Below are 20,327 nucleotides of genomic sequence, written 5' to 3' on the forward strand. Positions count from 1 at the left end.
TTGCTAATCTTAGCTATAGAGTGGAAGAAGTCCACAATTCCAATCCTAAGACCAATCAAAAAGTAAATGGGACCAATCAGAAGCCTTGATGTAATAGAGATGTCAATTCTTTCTCAAAATGGTCAGTAGATTCTATATAATGCTCATCGAACTTCTAGCAGGTTTTTAAAATTGACAAGCTGATTCTAAGAGTCATATGGGAAATAGAAAGGACTAAGAATTGTCAAGACAATCTGGATCAGGGGTCAGCAAACTACGACCCATGGGCCAAATCCAGTTAAGAATGACTTTTTTTACATTTTTAAAAGTTAAAAAAAAAAAAAATAGAAAAGGAAGAAAAATATTTGACAGAGACCAAACATGACCCACAAAGCCTAAAAATATTTATCATACTGTCCTTCACAGAAACTCTGCCAACCTCTGATCTATAAACACAGAACTGGAGGACTTACACTAAGAGATATCAAGATTTATTATAAAGCTACAGTAACTAAAAGTGTGACACTGGTGCAAGGATAGACAAATAAACCAAAGGAATAGAGTCCAGAAACAAATCCATACACAGAGACACTTGACTTATGATGAAGACGACACTATAAAGTAGTAAAGAAAGGGTGACTTTTTCAATAAATGGTACTGGAGTCAACTGGATAGCCATATGGAAAATAATGACTCTTGACCCCCTACCTGATATCACATCAACAACAAAAAGCAATTCTACGTGGTTTATTGATTTCAAAATAAAAAGCAAAACAATAAAAGAAGATAAAACAGGATGTTATTTATGGCTTTGGTGTATCTAAAGATTTCTTAAACAGGACACAAAAGAATAGTAATCATAAAGGAAAAGATCAAAAAATAGGACTACTAGATTAAAATTAAGATTTTCTATTAATCAAATGACATCATTAGCCTTTGGGGTTCATCAGGGTTCACTGAATCCAGTTAGTTTTCAAGTTTTTTTTTTTTTTAACAGTTCTATTTGCAAGGATTGCTATTTCGTGACTTTTTTCCCACAGGCCTTCCCAAGAACAAAAAGAAAATTTACTTTTTAAAACTTGCATTTTCTTGAAGTTACCATATGGCTCCATTGGATCCTTTTGCAAATCTAAGACACATTAGAAGATCTTACGCGTTTTTTTCCCTATATCTTGAAACATTTTGCAATTTCCCTATCCTAGAATTCATTATTACTCAACATTACTTATCAATTTCCCCCAACTATGCCAAAGAAGATTAAAATACAAAGACATGAAAGAATGACAGAATTGCCTAGAAGGATGAAGCCAAGGTGAAATAAACTGCTGTACCCGTGCATCACCCAAAATACTGCAGCACGCTTTTAGGCTTCCTTCAGCACAATCGAGAATTCAGAAATTTTCACTTCCTGACTATAATGACAAAGAAAAGTGACAGAGAAGGTTGAACCAAAATTATTAAGTGAACCAAAAGATACAGACAGCAGCGCTCGATGCTCTAATAAAGATGTGAAATTTATCATATAGGCAAAAATCTCCAACTATGAGTCTTCAGATGACAATATTCTCAAATTTAAGATTCAACGAGTGAACAAAATATCTCTTCAAACAGAAAGAAAATGTATTGTCATCCACAGTTTTAAATAGGAAAGACTTCACATAATATTTTGTGGCAAGAACCTGGATCATTCTGCTTTGCTAAAAGAATATGACAGAATTATTTCATCTTTTATGATGTTTATGTGCTAAAATTTACTTGACACAAAGAGTTTTTGAAATTTTTTATTAGAATTTGTTTTGTTTTTCAATATCCCTTTATTTTTACTTCTGTAAATTTTTTGTAAAATTACTTTATAATTTAAAAAATAAAAAGGGTCCATTGGACCTAGATGGTAAATGGTGAAGACTGCTTTTCTGATAAAGTAAAAAGTGATATAGAGTGAGATATAGCCAAGACAATCTAGACATATACTGGACAAAAACTGATACCTAGTATATATAAAGAACTATAAATAAAAAACAAAAACAAAAACAAAAAACAAACCCGTAACTTAGTAGAAAAATGGAGAAAAGACTTGAATCAGCATTTCATGAAAGACAAAATCCAATGGAACAATAATCAAATGGAATCAACCTCATTCATCATCAGGGAAATATAAATTAAAGCCATATCACTAAACATCCACCAAAATAACTAAAATTTAAAAGTTTAACAAAACTAAGTGTTGGTGAGGATGCAAAAAAACTAGAACACAGAAACACTATTTGTGAGAGTATAAACTGAAACCACTTTGGAAAACTGACAAGATCAAAACATCATATACATACTCATGATCAAGCAATTCTGATCTTTGGTATATATGTAAACAAAATTAAATACCATATACATGCACACACAGATGTGTGTGTATGCATCTAAAGGGACACAGACAGCACCAAAAGACACACAGCAATGTTTTTTATAATAACCAAAAAGCTTAAATGACCATCAATATTAAAATGGAAAAACACATTGCAGTACATTCATACAATAAAATCTTATATAGGAATGAGAATGAACAAACTACAGTTACACGCAACATGAATGAATCCCACAATAATATGTCAAATGAAAGATGCTGAACTCAAAAGAGTACATACAGTATGATTCCATTTATATAAAGTTCAAAAATAGGCAAAACAATCTAGTATAAAAAATCAGTATAGTGCTTATCTTTGGAATGAAGAGAAAATGGGAAGGGACATGAGGAGGACTTCTCAGACACTAGTAATTTCTATTCCTTGATAACACAGGTTTGTCTACCAATTTACTAAGCTGCACACTTATGATTGTGCATCTCTCTACATGTTACTCTTTAATGTTCGTTTTATTATTGAAAATTAAAGGTCCCAGGAAACCAATATCCACTGACATGACAGTTTTTTGGAGCAGTGGAAGTCTTCTAGAAGACATGAGTCCAAAGATACACATACATACACATATACAGTTTCAAAACAGCTACTGCATGCTCAACAATGTGGTATGCTATTTACACATGATGCAGTTATATCACTTGACTTTTTAGAAACTTTCGGTTTTTAGAAAGCAGCCTAAATCTGGATTTTGCAAAAACTCAAAGTACTTTACAGTTCTTTTAATTTTATAGTGTTATTGGTAAGTCAGTTACCTGAGTTCTCAATTCTTGTTTTTCTACCCAGCTCTGTTTAAAATAAAACAAGAGGGGCTTACCATACCAATTATGTGTTTATAGCAAACTCCGAACTCAATTAATAAAGGAAATTCACAAATTTCCTTAACAGTACGGATTATTCTTACCTCAGTCTCTCACTCACTAACCAGATTCCCACTGATATTTTTTTACCTAGTTACACATGAGAAAACAAGAACTATTCCTGGTCAATAGTCACAAACTACAAATGAGCGAAATGAGCAAAAGTAGATGGGTGATAGAAATGGCAATGACATAAGCTAGATTGGAGAAAGGCTTTTAAAACAAGGTCGATAATGTAAGCAGGATCCAATTTAATGACAAAAATAAAAAAGCCATCTTTATCAAAGTTGCAGGTGAGAAAGCTGGGGAGGGATATCTCATACTTAAAAAAAAAACAATATAATCAACACTCATCAAGATTTCAGTAGACTAGAATGTTGGCCCAAACCTAACTAGATGAAATGTAAAGATAAAATCTTAGAAAAATAAAAACAAAATAAAATAGAAAGCAACCGCACAAGTTCAGAATGAAAGAGAACTGGCCTAATAACAGCTCATGTGAAAAAGACCTGGGAAGCCAAATTAATGTTAAGCTCAACATGAGTCAATACTGTGGAAGTGCTGACCAAAAGAAGGTAATTTATTCAGCTACACAAGTATACTATTTATAATCAAGTTCGTAATAGGTCTATGGTCCTCTGCATCTGAAGTAAGTGTTTATGCTCAAGGAGACTGACGAACCAAAGGCCCTTCAAAGGACAGTGAACAATATAGCAGGAGGAGGCTAGAAGCAATGTTAGTGTGAAAAGAAAGGAATCTGAGTTTGTGTGATAGTAGAACAGACTGGATAAGGCAAGACTGAAGAGACCAAGAGAGTGATCTTGAAATAACTGCAAGAACATACTGGAGTGACAGGATAATTCATTACGTGTTATACCACAGAGGCAGATATAGAATCAACAAGTAGATGTTACAGTAACATACCTAGGGTCAATGTAAGAAATAAACTTTCTAGAAAACTGTCAATGTTCAAGCAGAGTCTATCAAATGCCTGTCACAGGAAGTACAACGAACTTATAAGTAGATAAGAAGGCCTTGGATTCCAACTCCATCTCAACAATTCACTAGCTATGTCATTTGGGGCAATTTATTTATAACCTCTCCAAAGCTCTGCTTCTCTTATCTACTTACCTCATGAGATCACTGAGAGGAATAAATAAGGTAGTAGATGTAACATGACAAACTAAAATGCAACACAAATATAAGTTGCTGTAGAGGGGATATTGCCTTAGATAACTGCTAAGATTCTTCCAGCACTGAAGTTATTAACTGTACCTTTAGGCAAGAAAAAAACTTAAAATAGGTCCTAAATTTTCAAAGTCAAGATTTGGTAGGCAAAAGGGAGAAACATTAATATGATAGAAAATACGAGGTGTTAAAAATGTATTTCTCTGATAGCAAATTAGTCACCAGATCTGAAAGGCAATGCCCAATCCAGGAACTAAGTAGGAATTCAAATCAAGAAGATACACATACCAGATAAATAAAGGCTACAAATGTATTTGTAATCACTTTACACTAGGACTATCACTGAATAATGGCATTAAATACAGTACTTAACTAGTACTTTGCTCTGAGGACTCTCTGGACTCGGCTCCTGTTGGGTATAGACTCAGGCTCTACTCTCCCAGAGACATAATCCTGAGCAAGTTACCCAATCGTTTCAGCCCCAGTTTGTAAAGGGTAAATGTAGGCTATGAACCCACCAAATTTACAGTTGTTGAGAAGACTCCATGAAAGAATGTATGTAAAATCTAGGGCAAGGCTTCTAGTGCCCAAAGGAATTCATGTTAATTGCCTCTAATTAGCTTTGGTTTTGGATGGAGTTTTGTGCCATATTGTTTTCAGAATTATAAACTTGGGGAACAAATAAAAGATATATTTTGTTCTTGAATGTTGAAATCAGATTTAAATTTAAAATGATAATGTAGATTCACTGACATTAAGATGAAAAACTAATCAATGTACTGATAAGTGGAAAAAGCAAGTTATAAAACTTTTACTTAATAAAATCCCATTTTAATAATACATTTAAAAAATTATTATATCCAGATAATAATCTCCAGTGGAATTAGGTGACTTTTATTTTTTTCAATATTTTTGTGCTGTCTAAATTTTGTATAAGAAGTATGTATTTCTATTAAAATTTCCAATTGGAAAAAAATCTGATTGAAATGTTTTTCTGTAGGAAAATTATCATTTAGGTCAACTTAGGGAGAAAAATATACTTTTATAAACTTAGAAAAATGAATTTATCACTTTTTAAATGGTAAACAAAAAATCTTAGAAACTAATAGTAAATTTTTGTGTGCATTTCTCAATAAAAATGTGGTTTAGACAAAAGAAAAACGTCTCCCAAATTGAGGAATATATAAAGGATATAAGTTCTGTTGTATTCACTGCAGTAAACACAGAGCAGGAACTTAATAAATATTTGCTGAACAAATGGATAAAAGTCCTATTTACTCTTACACTAAATTTCATTGCCTTATTTCACTAGAACATCGGCTTATTCATCTTGATCTCCAACAGTTAGCATATTATCTAACAAAGCGAAGTTATCAATTCAGTTATTTGTCAAATAAACAGAAAGCAAGAATGACAAATTTAATAAAGGTTACTTTTGAAGCTGAAAAGTCAATAAGAAATTGATAAGCATTACTCTAAAACATTACATTCATCCTGCGCTATTATCTCTACATATAGGATAAAAGCAGTGACATCAAGGAAATGGGGGCATGTTTACCATTTCTAGATTTCATTATGCCTATCTAACAAGTGAACAATACTAACATTAATTGTAAATCAGGAATGTACATAGATTAAAAGTACAAAGAAAATATAAAAATTGTATAAATGAGGCTTTTTATACTATCAAGGCCTATTCAGCCTAAATCAACAAAAAGGCCAAACTTAAAAAAAAAAAAAAAAAAGAGGCAGACCTACCTTGGCCCTTTTTGACCTTCCATGTAACTGCTTCTAGGAGGATCTGGAAGCAGTCCACCTGGCCTCACTGGCATGTCCTTGACTGCAGTGATTGGCTGAGATGGAGCAGCAGAAGACTCCACAAGTCCTTGCTCAGATGAGTATGCACTGTATGGCAGAGCAGACTTGCTCAAAGGAGCTTTAGAATTCCCTTGTTCTGATGGGCCCATAGCTGATTGCAATGGAGGATGGTAAGTTGAGGGTGGGGCTGAACCAAAAGACACAGGAGTGGGAAGTAGTGCTGGTCTAGGTTTCTCCGGAATTTGTGAACTCTGAGAACTGGAGACTGGTGGAACTGGGGCTGCTGTTAACTGAGGAGGTATGCCTTGTGGAACCCCAGGGGGAGGTATTCCTGGAGGAGGTGTGGCTGAAGACAGTGGTGGGAGGGGCATGACAGGTGGGGGTGCCGTTGAAGAAAGAGATGGAGGGGGAAGAACTGGTGGTGGCCCTACAGAAGAGAGGGAGGGCGGGGGAAGAACTGGTGGTGGCCCTGTAGAAGACAGAGATGGAGGCATCACAGGTGGGGGCACAGAGGTTGGGAGAGAAGGTGGCATCACAGGTGGGGGCATGCCAGGTGGTGGCACTGAAGCGGGGAGGGCAGGGGGCATCACTGGTGGTGGCAATGATGGAGGTAATACTGGAGGGGGCATTGTTGGTAGAGGTGGAGGCATCTGAGAATACGGAACAAAAGGAGGTGGCATTGACATGTTCCCCATATACTGGTTCTTCATGTTCTGAAACGAATTGACTTTCTCCTGGAGATAGGTCTGAGTGGCTTTCATATGTCCCTGCCACGTTTTCCACTGCTTCTCATACTCCTGAAGCTGATCTTTATGAGGATAGGAATGGAGCTGTTCCTCCCACAGCTGAAACTCTCGCTCCCATTCTTGGTAGAGATGTTGAAACTGCTGCTGCTGCATCTCATAATGCCGCAGTTGCATATCTACAGACATGGTCTACAAAATAAAGTGATAAAAATTATTTCAAGATATTCATATAAGTTAAAATATTAATGAATCAATGGCAATTGAAGTCTCAGGAAATTAAAACACTAAAGGCTTCGGAAGTGATGATCGTTCTTTCTTCCTTTGACTTATTTATGTTAAATTATCAATGAGTGGAAAAATCAACCACACACCAAAGCAAATACCTACCTCAGCCATAAGTATTTTTCAAGATTTTAGTATCACTATAGATCATTTTAAGAACGTAAAAAATGATCTATTATTATAGACATATAGACATAAGGTTATACCTCAAAGATACAAGTATCTAAATCATTTCATCATTTGTGGTATATTTGCTTAGGTTTTTCGTGGTGGTTGCTTTGATTTTTTTGGTGGATTTTTGCTTATCTGTTACCATAACGGTTTGCAGGCAAAACAAAGGTTACCTTAAAGCTACAGGATAAGAATTCCTAGTTCTTAAATCCCTTACCGACAGAACTTTGTGTCTGCCAGAGCTGACACAATAAGCAGACTCTATTATTCCTGCCCCTTTCCAAGAGCATTTTACTAATATCATACTTCCCAAGCACCCAGGTTATATGACATATAACTACTTGGGCAATCCTTGGGAAACATCTAATTGTCAATATTTGATACCTTTTCTTTCTTTTAGGAATGATAAGTCCTTTAAATGTCTTAGGGCAACTTCCCATGTGTTGGCTGAGAAAACACTTACCTGTATATGTGGTGGCTGCTGTATAATCTGCTGGTACTGTTGTAGGATCTGTTGTAACTGAGTGTGCTTCTGCATTATTCCCTGATACTGGAAGCCAACTCGATGTTGCTGGTGCTGCTGCCAGTGTGCTGCTGCAGCCTGCAATTGTTTTAACCTGGCATCTTCTTCTGGGTCCTCAGACTAAAGATAAAAGAGGATACATTTTTATTTAAGTCATAACAGCAATCAAATTAATAAAAAACCTGAATATTTTATACTATTTTACAAGTATATCTTGTATTATATTGTATTGTATTATACTGTATTGTATTATAAAGTCCAGAATCCCTGCAAGTCTGGCTGATTGAGAAAAGCTACCCCATCTTTAAATACAATATCTAGTTCTATTCTTACTGTAATCATGGATACCAATACAAAGGAGTTTATAAATTCCATAATCTTCACTGGAATAATAATCTCACTGTTCCTAATAAGACAACCATTTCTCCAACAACGTCAACCTATAGTTACTGTCCTTTTCACTCAATGAAAAAAAAATCTTTCTTTTTCGCCTTAGTCACTTCACCAATTAACTGCAGTATAATTATTATGATTTAATAAAGTTTCCATAAGGCTCTTGAGAGAACAATGACCTATGGACCAACGTAAGAACTTCGATGTGCCAGTCAGTATACTAAGAGGCAAGGATGATCACATTTAATGCTCTAAACCATTTTGCAGATGAGGAAATTGAAGCGCAGAATGGTTAACTAACATGCTCAGAGTAACCACCATATGTGGCAGTACCTGGACTACAGCCTGGGCAATTTGACAATGAAAGGTGAAGTTCTCAACTACTGCCCTGTGCTGCCAATATGAAAATATCCTGGCATCCCTTTAGTACTTAGAAACACAATTTACAAAACTGTCTAATTCTTCACTCTCACTTAAACCATGAAAAAAATGTCTTTTCTAAACCTGATAAGGCATATATATGATCAGTTCATAAATGGAATTTTATATGTACTTAAAAAAAACACATGAAAATATATATCCATTCGTGACAAAGGTATATATAAATAAATCATTTTAAAAAGCTGAATAATTTAATAAACACTAAGTAATTTTATGGTTACCTGGGATTCCTCAGGTGGGAGAGGGGGTGGTACCTCTTCATTAGGAGGTGGTAATGGGGGCTCCTCAGATGGAGAGGGTTCTGGTACTTGACTGGTGGCAGGTACTGTAACTTCTTTTACTGGCTTGGGTGCATCCTTTGCTATGACAGGACCCTTTTTATGTCCTGGCAAATGCACTTTTGTCCTCTGCTGCAAACTAAGCAAGTGCTGTCGATACCAGTACTGCTGCTGTTCCTACAAGAGAAACCATTTTTAAAAATTTTACTTGACAATCCTTAGAGCTGCAACTTGGTGTTTACAGAGAGCTACATTTGTGTCTGTGTTCATGTGTTTATATGTAAGAGAAGGCAAAGGTGGACTGAGAAAGGCAAATAAACAAGCAAGATTTTCAATTCCTTCCCCAAATTTATACATTTAAATTAAACCATAGCATACATAATAATTCAACAGACTTCTCTATTTTGAAAACACATACTTTTGGAGGTGAGAGCAGTCTTTTTTGATAAATTTATAGCCACTTATTTTTAACGTTTCTTTAGTTGGTTCAGATTTAGCCACAGGGGTCTTGTAATTAATGAATATAACCAAATAGTCCTACCTATTCCCACTGCCTTTTCTCTTTTAAACACCTGTTGTATCATTAGTCTAGCTATACCCAGGTACATACAGCGATCCCCTCTTATCTATAGGAGATACATTCCAAGACCCCCAGTGGATGCCTGAAACCGTGGATAGTACCAAACCCTACTCTGTTATTTTCCCCCCTATACGTACATGCCTGTGATCGTTTAATTTATAAACTAGGCACAATAAGAGATTAACAACAATAATAAAACAAAACCATTATAACAATATGCTGTAATAAAAGTTATGTGAATGTGATTCTCTCTCAAAATATCTTATTGTACTGTACTCGCATCTTGTGATGATGTGAGACGATAAAATGGCTACATGATGAGATGAAGTGAGGTGAATGAGATATTATTAAGTAAAATAAGGTTGCTTGAACACAAGTACTGCAATATCATGACAGGGGATCTGATAACCAAGACAGCCGCTAAGTGACAAATGGCACGGGTAGGGTACACACCATGGATATGCTAGACAAAGGGATGAGTTACACCCCGGGCAGGACGGAGCAGGACTGTGTAGGACAGTGCAAAATATCATCGTGCCACTCAGAACAGTATGAGATTTAAAACTTAGAATTATTTCTGGAATTTTCCATTTAATATTTTCAGATTATGGTTGGTCACAGGTAACCAAATGGCAGAAAGCAAAACCGCAGATAAAGGGGTACTACTGTACGAATAAATGAGAATATAATGATTTTAAATATTTCCTATTTATGTTAAGTCTCACTCTGCCTTCCAAATTATACTATAATTTAATTTTCTGGAAGCTTCTTTTGTGCTTCCACTTTAAAAGAGTCACAATAAGTTTAATGTGAAAAAAAATTAGAAAATACAGCCAATCCTCATTATTCATGATTCTGTACTTGTGAATTTGCCTACTGGCTAAAATGTATTTCTACTCCAAAATCAATACTTGGGAGCTTTGGCATTAATTTCTGGACATGCATAAAGCAGTGAAAAATTTGAGTCGCCGAACTTACACATTCCTAGCTGAAGCAGAACATGGCCATGATCATCTTTCTGTTTAGCTTTCATACTGTAAATTGGTGTCCTTTTCACAGTTTAGTTAGGGCCATATTTTTTGCATTTCTGTGCTTTTTGTTGGCGATTTTGCTGTTTAAAATGGCTCCCAAGCATAGTGCTGAAGTGCTGTCTAGTGTTCCTACAAACCAGAAGGCTGTGATGTGCCTTACAGAGAAAATATGTTAGATAAGCTTCATTCGGGCATATGTTATAGCTGTTGGCTATGAGTTTAATGTTAATGAATCAACGATATATATTAAATAAGGTGTCTTTAAACAAAAACACATATAAAATAAGGTTATGTATTGATTGGTTGAAAATGTAACCAAAGGTTCACAGGAACCTAATCCTGTATATCTCTTAAGAGCAACAGTTCAGTGTTCACTAATGCAGTATTCTCAGTGACTTTATAGGACGTAAATATCTCAAATAAAGAAAACTGACGTAAATACCTCAAATAAAGAAAACTGACTGCATAAATAAGCAATAGCTAATTAATTCAAATCAATTTAAAAATCTCGCCACTCAGAAAACACTACAGGATCGTTATTATCCCAGTATTCACTATATAACCTCCACAGTTACAAGGTTGCATAAGGAAAAAAAAGTTGTCATAACACTAAAATACTCACAAATGAACCACCCTATATACTTCTATAATTAACAACAGCATATATTCCTACTACAATTATAAGGAAGCAGAGTTTTATGAAAGTGATATTGGAGAACTTCGGAACTCTTACTAAAAGCTGAGGATCTAGCAGAAGTCTTACCAATTAACAATCAAAAAGAATTTTTCACAAGGACAGGGAGCACAGCATAGGGAATGCAGTTAGCATTAATATGTTGGCTGGATGGAGAGCCAGGGGAGGGAGGGAGCAATTGGGGGGATCGTTTTATGAACTGTATAGATGTCTAACCAATGTGCTGTATACTTGAAACTAAAATAAATAATTTTTTTTTAAAAGAATTTTTATAATAGGAACTGCAACAGAGAATGTTATGAATATCAAAGGTTGAAAAACAGACCCTGGGAAAATTGATAAATTCCTAAAATACTTTTTCCATATATCCAAAACTAAATAAGACATGATAAAGTTGCCATATAATTTTGTCAAAAAAATTATAGTACAGAAACCTAATCTATACTTCATTCTATGTTCAATCTAAGACTCAGTTGTTCCTTGATTTTTGAGCTTTGTTTTTCAAGATTGTGTTCCAAATCAAATTTTTTACTTTTTACAATAAACTTCTAGTTGCTATGTTAAATGGATTCATTTTACTTGTATTCACTGTGATTCATTATCTTTGGGTAACAAGAATTTCCTGTATTCTTTTTGCATACGTCTCTCCAATTTTCCACATGAAAATAGATGTATAAAATATAAATGATATATACTTCTTTCTCACTTAACATAGTGTTTTGTTAGTTTTTTCACTCACAGAATGTAATTTTCTTGGGGGAGAGAGGTCTAATGCTTTTCTTATATCAAAGTAAGATATCGCTAAATGGTTGCTGATCAACTGAAGACTTTCCTTCTAGACCACTCATTTCTATGACCTGAAACTTGCTTAATTCCACTGGCAAGAATAAATTTCTTTTCATTAACTCCATCTTGAAGTATGAATTATGATCGGGTTTTTTGTTCTTAATTATGATACGCATAATCATCAGCTCCTGAGATATAATTACTTTTACTATTCAACATTAAAAAAAGGTACACTGACCACAACAATCAACAATTATGTAGTATTAAAACATTTTCAATTTTATTCTATTATTTTAGGAAAATAATGAAAATAGCAACAGGTTTACTTTTCAGCTTAAAAAAGTTAATACTCAGTCTCTTTCAAATAGAAGTTAAAAGTGTCCATTTTTTTTTTTTAGTTGCATTGAAAGCATCACTTAAAAATACAAAGATACAAAGTATCTGTCACAAACTAGAAGCCAATGGCTATAGATATGAAGCCTATACAGATCTTAGGTTCTTTATCAATTTGCACCTTCCTTACTTTCATGCTTCCCATCTTTGTCCTAGACCTAGCCTAGGTTTAAGAACCATGTTAGGAGCTCAAGTTCTTGCTGGTTTACTGTAACAGGTCAATACCTATTTAATATGAACCCAATAAGCAGAAACCAGATCCAACTCAACCCCAGGACTATGCTTCGGTACATTTTTGAAGCTCTACAATAAATAATGATGACATCATTCAAAAAGGTCCTCAGTGACCATGAGAAGGGTGATTTCTTCTCTTTATTTTAGAAAGGAATAAGATCTGCCTGGACGTGCTAATGAAGCTGAACTAAGACCCAGTTCTTTTGAATGTTCCATCATATGAGACAACTTCATCTCATGTGGGATGTTGGTTCACAGGTCAAGGAAAATCACAGCATATGTCACATTCAAAAAGAGAATGGAGTTAAAAAGTAAGGATATAAGAGCTATTTGTCACAAATATTACCAAAAAAGGTGCTAATTTACTCATCAAGCATTTATTGACCACTTGCTGCTACTGGTACAGTTATGCTCTAGGTACTAAATAATTTTCAAAGTAGGAAATATAAAGGAGAGTGAAGCAGAGAGCGAGGGAGTGAGGCAGGGCGAGAGAGAGAAGGGAGCGAAGGAGGGAGGGAGGGAGAGCATGCACGCCAAAGAGCATGAGCAAGCAAGCAAGAGAGTGCTAGAGAGAGAGAGGTTTTAAAGATTAATTTTGGAAGCCTTTCATATCCTGGTTGATTATTATAAATGCTTGTAACACTAAATGTACTATGTCTTATATCCCAAAGTAAAGGAGGTCAGGGAGAGAACCTGGCAAAATAATGTATTGGATTTTCATTTTAAAAATTTTTACCCCTTCCTCAAACTCCTACCCTCATTCTCTCTCTCCTTCAGTCAAACCTCTTGAAAGAGTTGTCTATACTCACCATCCCCATTTCCTCACCTTCCATCACTCCTCAAATCAATGCAATATGGCTTCAGTCACTATGAAACTGCTCCTGCCAAGGTCAACAATAATCTACATGTCAGTAAAGGCAAAAGATAACTCATAGTCTTTATCTTGCTTGACCTCTCAGCAGTATGTGACACAGCTGACCACTCCCTCCTCCTAGAAACAGTCTTCTCTTCACCTGCGTGCCACTATACTGTCCTGATTTGTCATCTACCTATTTGGCTTTACTTCCATTGGTTCCCTTAGAGACTGTGATTCTGCAAGGCTAGGCTCAATGTCCATTAACCTCGCTTCTTACCTTTCACACTCCTTGGGAGACCTCATCTATTTCTGTGCCTTCAAATACTATTTTTATGCTAATGACTCACAAGTCTATTACATCTTCCCCCATCTCACCTCTAGATTCCACACCTATATCTAACTTCCAATTGGACATCTCTATTTGGATTCTTATGTCTCAGGACTTGAAACTCAGCAGGTCTACGACTTAACTCACCATTTCCCCCTCATCTCCAGACCTATTCTTCCTCCTCTTCTGGGTTTTCCTATTTTGTTTGTAAAAGGGACCTCCATCTACCTAGCAGCTGATCCCAGAAACCCAGGAACCATCGAGGCCTCCCTCTCCACTACCGTAACTCAATCTCCAATTGGAGTCTAGCACCTAAACATTCTTCTGGTTTTTCCACTTCTCTCCATCTCCACGATCACCATCTAAGTCCAAGCCACTATTACCACTTGCCTGGATTATTTATTAACTATCCTCTCTAAATCACTCTTGCTCCTTTTGATTCCACTCTCCACACAGCAAGCAGAGTGAGCTTTTAAAAATGCCAATATGTCACATTTGCCTATATAAAATCTTTCACTGGTTTCCTAGTGCCTTCAAGACAGAGTCCACATAGGCCCTTCCAGATCTGGTCTGTGAGCACCACTGTCACCCTGAACTTTCAGTAGGCCTTAATGAACTTAATTCTTTGAGCTCTATGTGGTTTCTACCCATTCTTTGGGTTTCACTTAAATATCACTTACAAAGGGAGCCCTCTTCAATTAGGTTAGAACACTCAGCTATAATCAATCATTTTTAAAATATTTGTTCTTCACCTACTATGTGCTAGACCCTGAGCAAGGCACTATGAATATATATTCCTTATGAAACAATCTAGTGATTATTTTATAATCCCATAGCACCTTGTACTTCCCTTCCTTATTAAATGTCTTTTTCCCCTCCATGAGAACAAGTCAATGAAGGCAAGTGCCATGTCTATCTTGTTCACCATTACATCTCCAGTACTAACCACAGTACTTGGCAAATAGCTGCTACTCAATAAATACATAAACATTAAATACATGACTAAAAAATAATCAAAGTCAACAGCTTTTCCTAAATAAGTTTTAAGAATAAAAGGATAAATAAAATCACAATTCACAAAAAAAGGTTAGTATGTACTTTACCTAGTCAGTCCATTAAATACTCAGAAAATTTAATTCTTGAAAAAAGACACATTCCATTAAATCACCAATGCTTAACTCTGAAAACTAGAAACTAAATGGAAGACTATCAAGCATTTATCCTGTCTCTGCTATATTGCATTTCTAATCAAATACTCCTAGTTCGTGAGCGAAAGTTTTCTTTACGGAATTCCATATAATGAATGTAGAAGAAATGCGAGGAAAAAAATCACCACGTTGCAACCTCTCACAAAGAAATAATTTATTCAGGCAAAGACCATCAATGGATGAACCACCAGATGAAACATTAGATGCAAGATTGATGGGAAGTTTTACAGTGGAGGGACCACACTGTCATCCCTGATCAATCTTGGCACCTCTAACAGTGGGACAACCAGGCACTGAGTGCCTCCTGAAGGGATGCAACTGAAGTATACAGCACTACCTAAGTTATAAAGTCCATTTGCCAAAAGAAAGGTGAGCTTAAGTCTAAGAAGGCTTCAGAGTTAACTTCTAGTTTACAAAAAACATGGAAGAGAGGAACAAGTCACATGACACCATGGGACAGCACACACATCGAGAATGTGGGATGTTCTACAGGACAACTGACAGATTTTTTATCAAGTTCAATGGTATAGAAAAAGAAATTAGGAGAGACTGATCTAAATCAGGGGTTCTCAACTGAGGTGATTTTGCCACCTTGGGGGATTACTGGCAATGTCTGGAAACATTTCTGGTTGTCAGAGCTGGGGGCTGCTACTGGCATTTAGTAGGTAGAGGCCAGAGATACTGCTAAGCATCCTACAATATACAGGACATCCCCAATAACAATGAATTATCCTGCTCCAAAATGTCTATATTAGATCCTAATCTGAACAAACCAACAAAACATTATTGAATCCATTGGGAAATTTCAGCATGGATATCATGGAATTATTTTGAATTCCATCAGTTTAAGACAATAAGAGAAATCTGAATGGATTAGTTATTAGATGATACAAAGAAACTTAATTTTGTCAGGTGTTACAACACATTTACCTAACAACAGGTCTTTTTTTAAAAGATGTCTAAGAATGTAGGCATGAAATAACACGAGATCTAATATTTACTTTAAAATATGTCAGCAGGAATAAAAAAGAACTAGGTGAAGTAAACACGGCAAAATCTTGATAACTGTTGAATCTGAATGATGGGTATATGAAGGGAATAGCATTTCTCTACTTTAGTGTACAGTAGTCCCCCCTTTCCATGGGAGCTACGTTCCAAGACTCCCTAGTGGACGCCCTTAACTGCAGATAGCACCGAAATCCTGTATATACTATGTTTTTTCCTACATGTACATATCTATGATAGTTAATTTATAAATTAGGCATGGTTAGAAAAGACTAACAATAACTAATAATAAAATAGAACAATTATAACGATTGTTGTAATAAAAGTTATGGGAATGTGATCTCGGCAACTGTCACAAATTTTTTTCCTTCCTCACAATTTTACAGATAGAAGATACATTCTTAAGGGAGACCTTAGCAACCTCATTAAGTTGAAACCTTTCACCTTTTTACTTGAAGGAAGCACTTTATGGCTTCTTTTTGGCATATCCAAATTGCCAGCAACATTACTCTTGCGTTTAGGGCCATTATTAACTAAAATAAGGTTACCTGAACACTAGCACAACCCTGCAACCGTCGACCTTGTAACCGAGAGGGCTACTAACGACTAACAGGTGAGTAGATGACACAGTGTGGATAAGCTGGACAAAGGGATGGTTCATGTCCCAGGTGAGACAGAACAGGATGGAGCAAGATTTCATCATGCCACTCAGAACAGCACGCTAAATTGTGCATTTCTGGATTTTTCCATTTAATATTTTTGAACCACGGTTGACTGCGGGTAACTGAAATCGTAGAAAAGAGAAACTGCAAATAGGGGGGACTACAGTTATGTTTAAAATCTTTCGCTACAAAAATTTAAAAAGACATTTTCCAAAAATAAAATATGAATCAAATAATAATAAATATGCAGAGGATTGTCAGAGATTGGCACTGGCATGAAGAAAATGTTTAGCATCTAATAAACCAAAGCTTCCTAAGACCAGAACATGACTACTTTTAATCAACAAACCTTTATGGAAAGCCTACAATTTGCAAGGCATTGTTCTAGGTGCTACAGGGGATAAAAAGATGAATGAAATAGTCCCTGCCTGCAAGGGACTTACAATCTGAAAAACAGAGCTAAGCCAGATGGCTGAGCTTAGCATGGCTTCATAGAGACCCTAATATTTGAAATGTGCCTTGAAAGCAATACACAACTATAAGAGAGAAAAGAAGTTTGAAAGCAATATAACTATAAGGGAGAAAAGAGTGTTGAGACTTACAAGGCCATTCTTGATCTGGCCCATTCACACCTCTCAAGCCTCATCTTCTACCACTTTCTTTCTCACTTTCTTTCGGGCTCCCACCAAAGAAATGGAGGCAATGAATACTCAAAGCACGAAAAAAAGTTCACTATGAGGGTGTAAAAGCAGACAAGCAAAAGCAGTGTTCACGGTATTTATATTAAGGACAGGTCTGATTGCCCCTCACTCCCCCAAAACCAATTCATTTGTCTTTAAAAGACCAGGAAAACAGTACAGTAAAGATGAAAATACAAATGTCATATTTTAGCTTGGACTAATTCTGAAAGTGTTTGACAACAAAAGCACTGGATATTTCAGAATGAGGTGGAAAAGGAGGCAAATTCTAATAGAGGAATCTGGGTAAAACAATCTGGTGGGATGGTACTTTGGTATAAGCCAACAGAATTACTTATCCTACTGTTCTACCCTAGTATCTCAAGTGTTTTCTCCTGATGTGCCACATAAATATCTTGCTTATTTAACACAACTTGCTTATGTTCTTAATTTCTAATGCAAAACTGCTGTAAAATTAGAGTACTGCATCCCTATCTTTTGGAAATCTTTTATATGTAAATCTAAGTTTGTAGATTAAAAGATTCTGTTTTTTTCATTAGGGAATCTAAAGTAGATTAGTAATTGCTAAAAGTATATTTTAAGAAATCATAATAAGAAATGACTTATTCTACTTTAGTTCTATCTTCTTTTTTAAGGGAGGAATTCATTTATTACTGCTATCCTATCAATCTTTGACCATTCTGTGGGAAGCATCGCTTCAAACAGAAGTTTAAAGAAATGGCTCTCATGAATGAAAAGATATCATGCTTTTTTGTTTTTGTTTGTTTGTTTGTTTGTTTTGTTTTTTTACCTTGGCCAAATTCCAAGGCTATTACTCTGGAGTGAATGCCAATAATACAATGCAGCAAACTGGTCATGTCTTACATCTTTAACTGATATGAGAAAAGCATGTATCGGTCAGTTCCTTAAATGACCAATAGACTCCCAAAAGGGTCAAATGTGTAGACTCCCCTATGCATTGCATATCATCTATAAGCATGATTAGGATGCTCCTGATAAGAACAGTATTTCCATCCTTCATTTGATTGAAGAAGCTGTCAGCTATCAGTGGCCCCTAAATGTTTTAAAGAAACTAACTGGTCCTAAAGTTTACATGCATTTCAAGTGTCAGATCTTACAGAAGCTTCTTTTTTATGTTGCCTCTTCAATGGAACGTTTAGTTTTAAAATACAATGTTAAAACAAAGCCCTTTGCAACAGCAACAAAATCTGAGAGGTTAGTCAAAGGAAACTAAGGGATATATCTGAGAAGTAACTCTTGAGCCACCCCACTACTCTGTAGTGCCTAGAAATATCTTCAAACACTTTCTTTTAATAATCCCCACTTAGCTCATGAAAAAGCTGGGAAGTCAGACCTGGGACTCTTGCGCAATCCTTTGGAGTATAAATTAGCTAGTCACGGTGTGCTGGAATTAGGCTAAGCAATGGTTAAAGCCCTGAAACCTGACTTAGGGACCTCTAGGTAAAAAGATGCGGCTCAGGTAGATGCTTTCTTACCTGTGGAGTCATCTTAGAAGGATCTGGCTCAGGGGCAGCTTGATGCTGTTCAGCATTCTTGTTCTTGGCTCCACTCTCCAAAGGCTCTTGCTGGACAGTTGTCTTATTCCCAGAAGGGATGGACGGTGGTGGAGGAGCTAGTAGTTGGGATTTAGAATGGCCCTGGGAAGGGCGGGAAGGAGATGCCTGAGAAGAGGGCAAGTAAGACTGGGAATGACTCAAATAGGACTGCGAGGAGGAAGACGAGGAAGAATAAGAAGGGGTAGGCGCCAGGTAGGATTGAGAAGGTGGGGACTGAGAAGGGGACGGCTGAGCGGGAGGCAAGTAGGGCTGAGACGAGGCCGGAGGGTAGTACGAAGGTGGCGGCTGAGGTGGGGGCATGTAAGATTGAGACGGGGGCATATAGGACCCGGGCGGTACAGGGGGAGATTCAGGGGGGGAATCCAGCTCCATGGGAACCAAACCAGGAGGCCCGTCTCGTTGGTGGTGGAGCATCTGGTGTTTGTACTGCTGCGGCTTCTGATAGCTGAGGGCCGGTCCAGGTGGTGGGGGCATCGGTGGCGGCGGTGGCTGCCAGTCCCCGTAGCCGCCCCCCGGCATCACCGGCGGGGGCGGCAGGGGGGGCGGAGGAAGGTGATGGGGCTGGAGCACGCACTGCATTTGCTTCTGGTGCATCTGCTGCAGCTGCTGGAGCTGCGCCAAGTGCTGCTCGCGGAAGCTCATGAAGCCCGAGGAGGAGGGGGCCGCTGGAGTCGTCGAGCTCGAATACCCAGGCCCGGGCGAGGCCTCAGGAAGCGCCACCGGCGGTGGCGGCGGGACCGGCGGAGGCGGATAGTGGCTGCTCCCGCCATATCGGCCCCAATTCGGGTACATATCGGAGAAGAAAGCGCAGGGCTCGTCCCGGCGCCGTTACTCGCCGCAACCGACCTCTAGGACCTGCGGCCGCGACGGCGACAGCCGGAACTCGCGGCGCCTACAGGCCCCGGAGCGTGTAAACGGAGCGCGCCAGTGCGCCGGCGCTACCGAGCAGGGCCCGCGACCGGGAAGGCGGGGTTGGTACTGGGACGACTACGCCTGCGCAGTAGCCACCGAGAGGAGAACAAAGGCGAGATAGAGCGACCCTGTGCTTGGTGACTCTCGGTTGCCATCTTCCTTCAGGTTCGGATAATGTAGGTGCGAGTAGAACGCTCTCGTACAACCGAGGAACCATAGAGTCTCATAGCTGAAACGGGTGGCCGAGATCCTATCACTCCACGGGTTCATTTT

At 37.4% G+C, this 20,327-nt stretch overlaps 1 protein-coding gene across 5 annotated transcripts in view; it reads right to left on the minus strand.

Annotated features, from left to right (window-relative positions):
• YLPM1 (YLP motif containing 1) overlaps positions 1–20,100 on the minus strand; it is a 57,606-nt gene extending 37,506 nt beyond the window's left edge. For 4 of the 5 annotated variants that reach the window (XR_896510.2, XM_011370863.2, XM_023537078.1 and 1 more), the window contains exons 1-4: positions 19,062–20,099; positions 9,034–9,267; positions 7,919–8,098; positions 6,197–7,191 (exon numbers count right to left, since the gene is read on the minus strand). Coding sequence is in view for 3 of the 5 variants with exons in the window: in XM_011370863.2 (XP_011369165.1) it covers positions 6,197–7,191; positions 7,919–8,098; positions 9,034–9,267; positions 19,062–19,934 (2,282 nt within the window). In the remaining 2 variants the exon portion in view is untranslated. Of the gene's footprint in view, positions 1–6,196; positions 7,192–7,918; positions 8,099–9,033; positions 9,268–19,061 lie in introns of all 5 variants that reach the window. The other variant, XR_002782946.1, reaches the window with a different exon arrangement.
• Between the last annotated feature and the right edge of the window lie 227 nt (positions 20,101–20,327).

The sequence above is a fragment of the Pteropus vampyrus genome, unplaced genomic scaffold (genome assembly GCF_000151845.1).
Source record: "Pteropus vampyrus isolate Shadow unplaced genomic scaffold, Pvam_2.0 Scaffold177, whole genome shotgun sequence".
Lineage (NCBI taxonomy): Eukaryota > Metazoa > Chordata > Mammalia > Chiroptera > Pteropodidae > Pteropus > Pteropus vampyrus.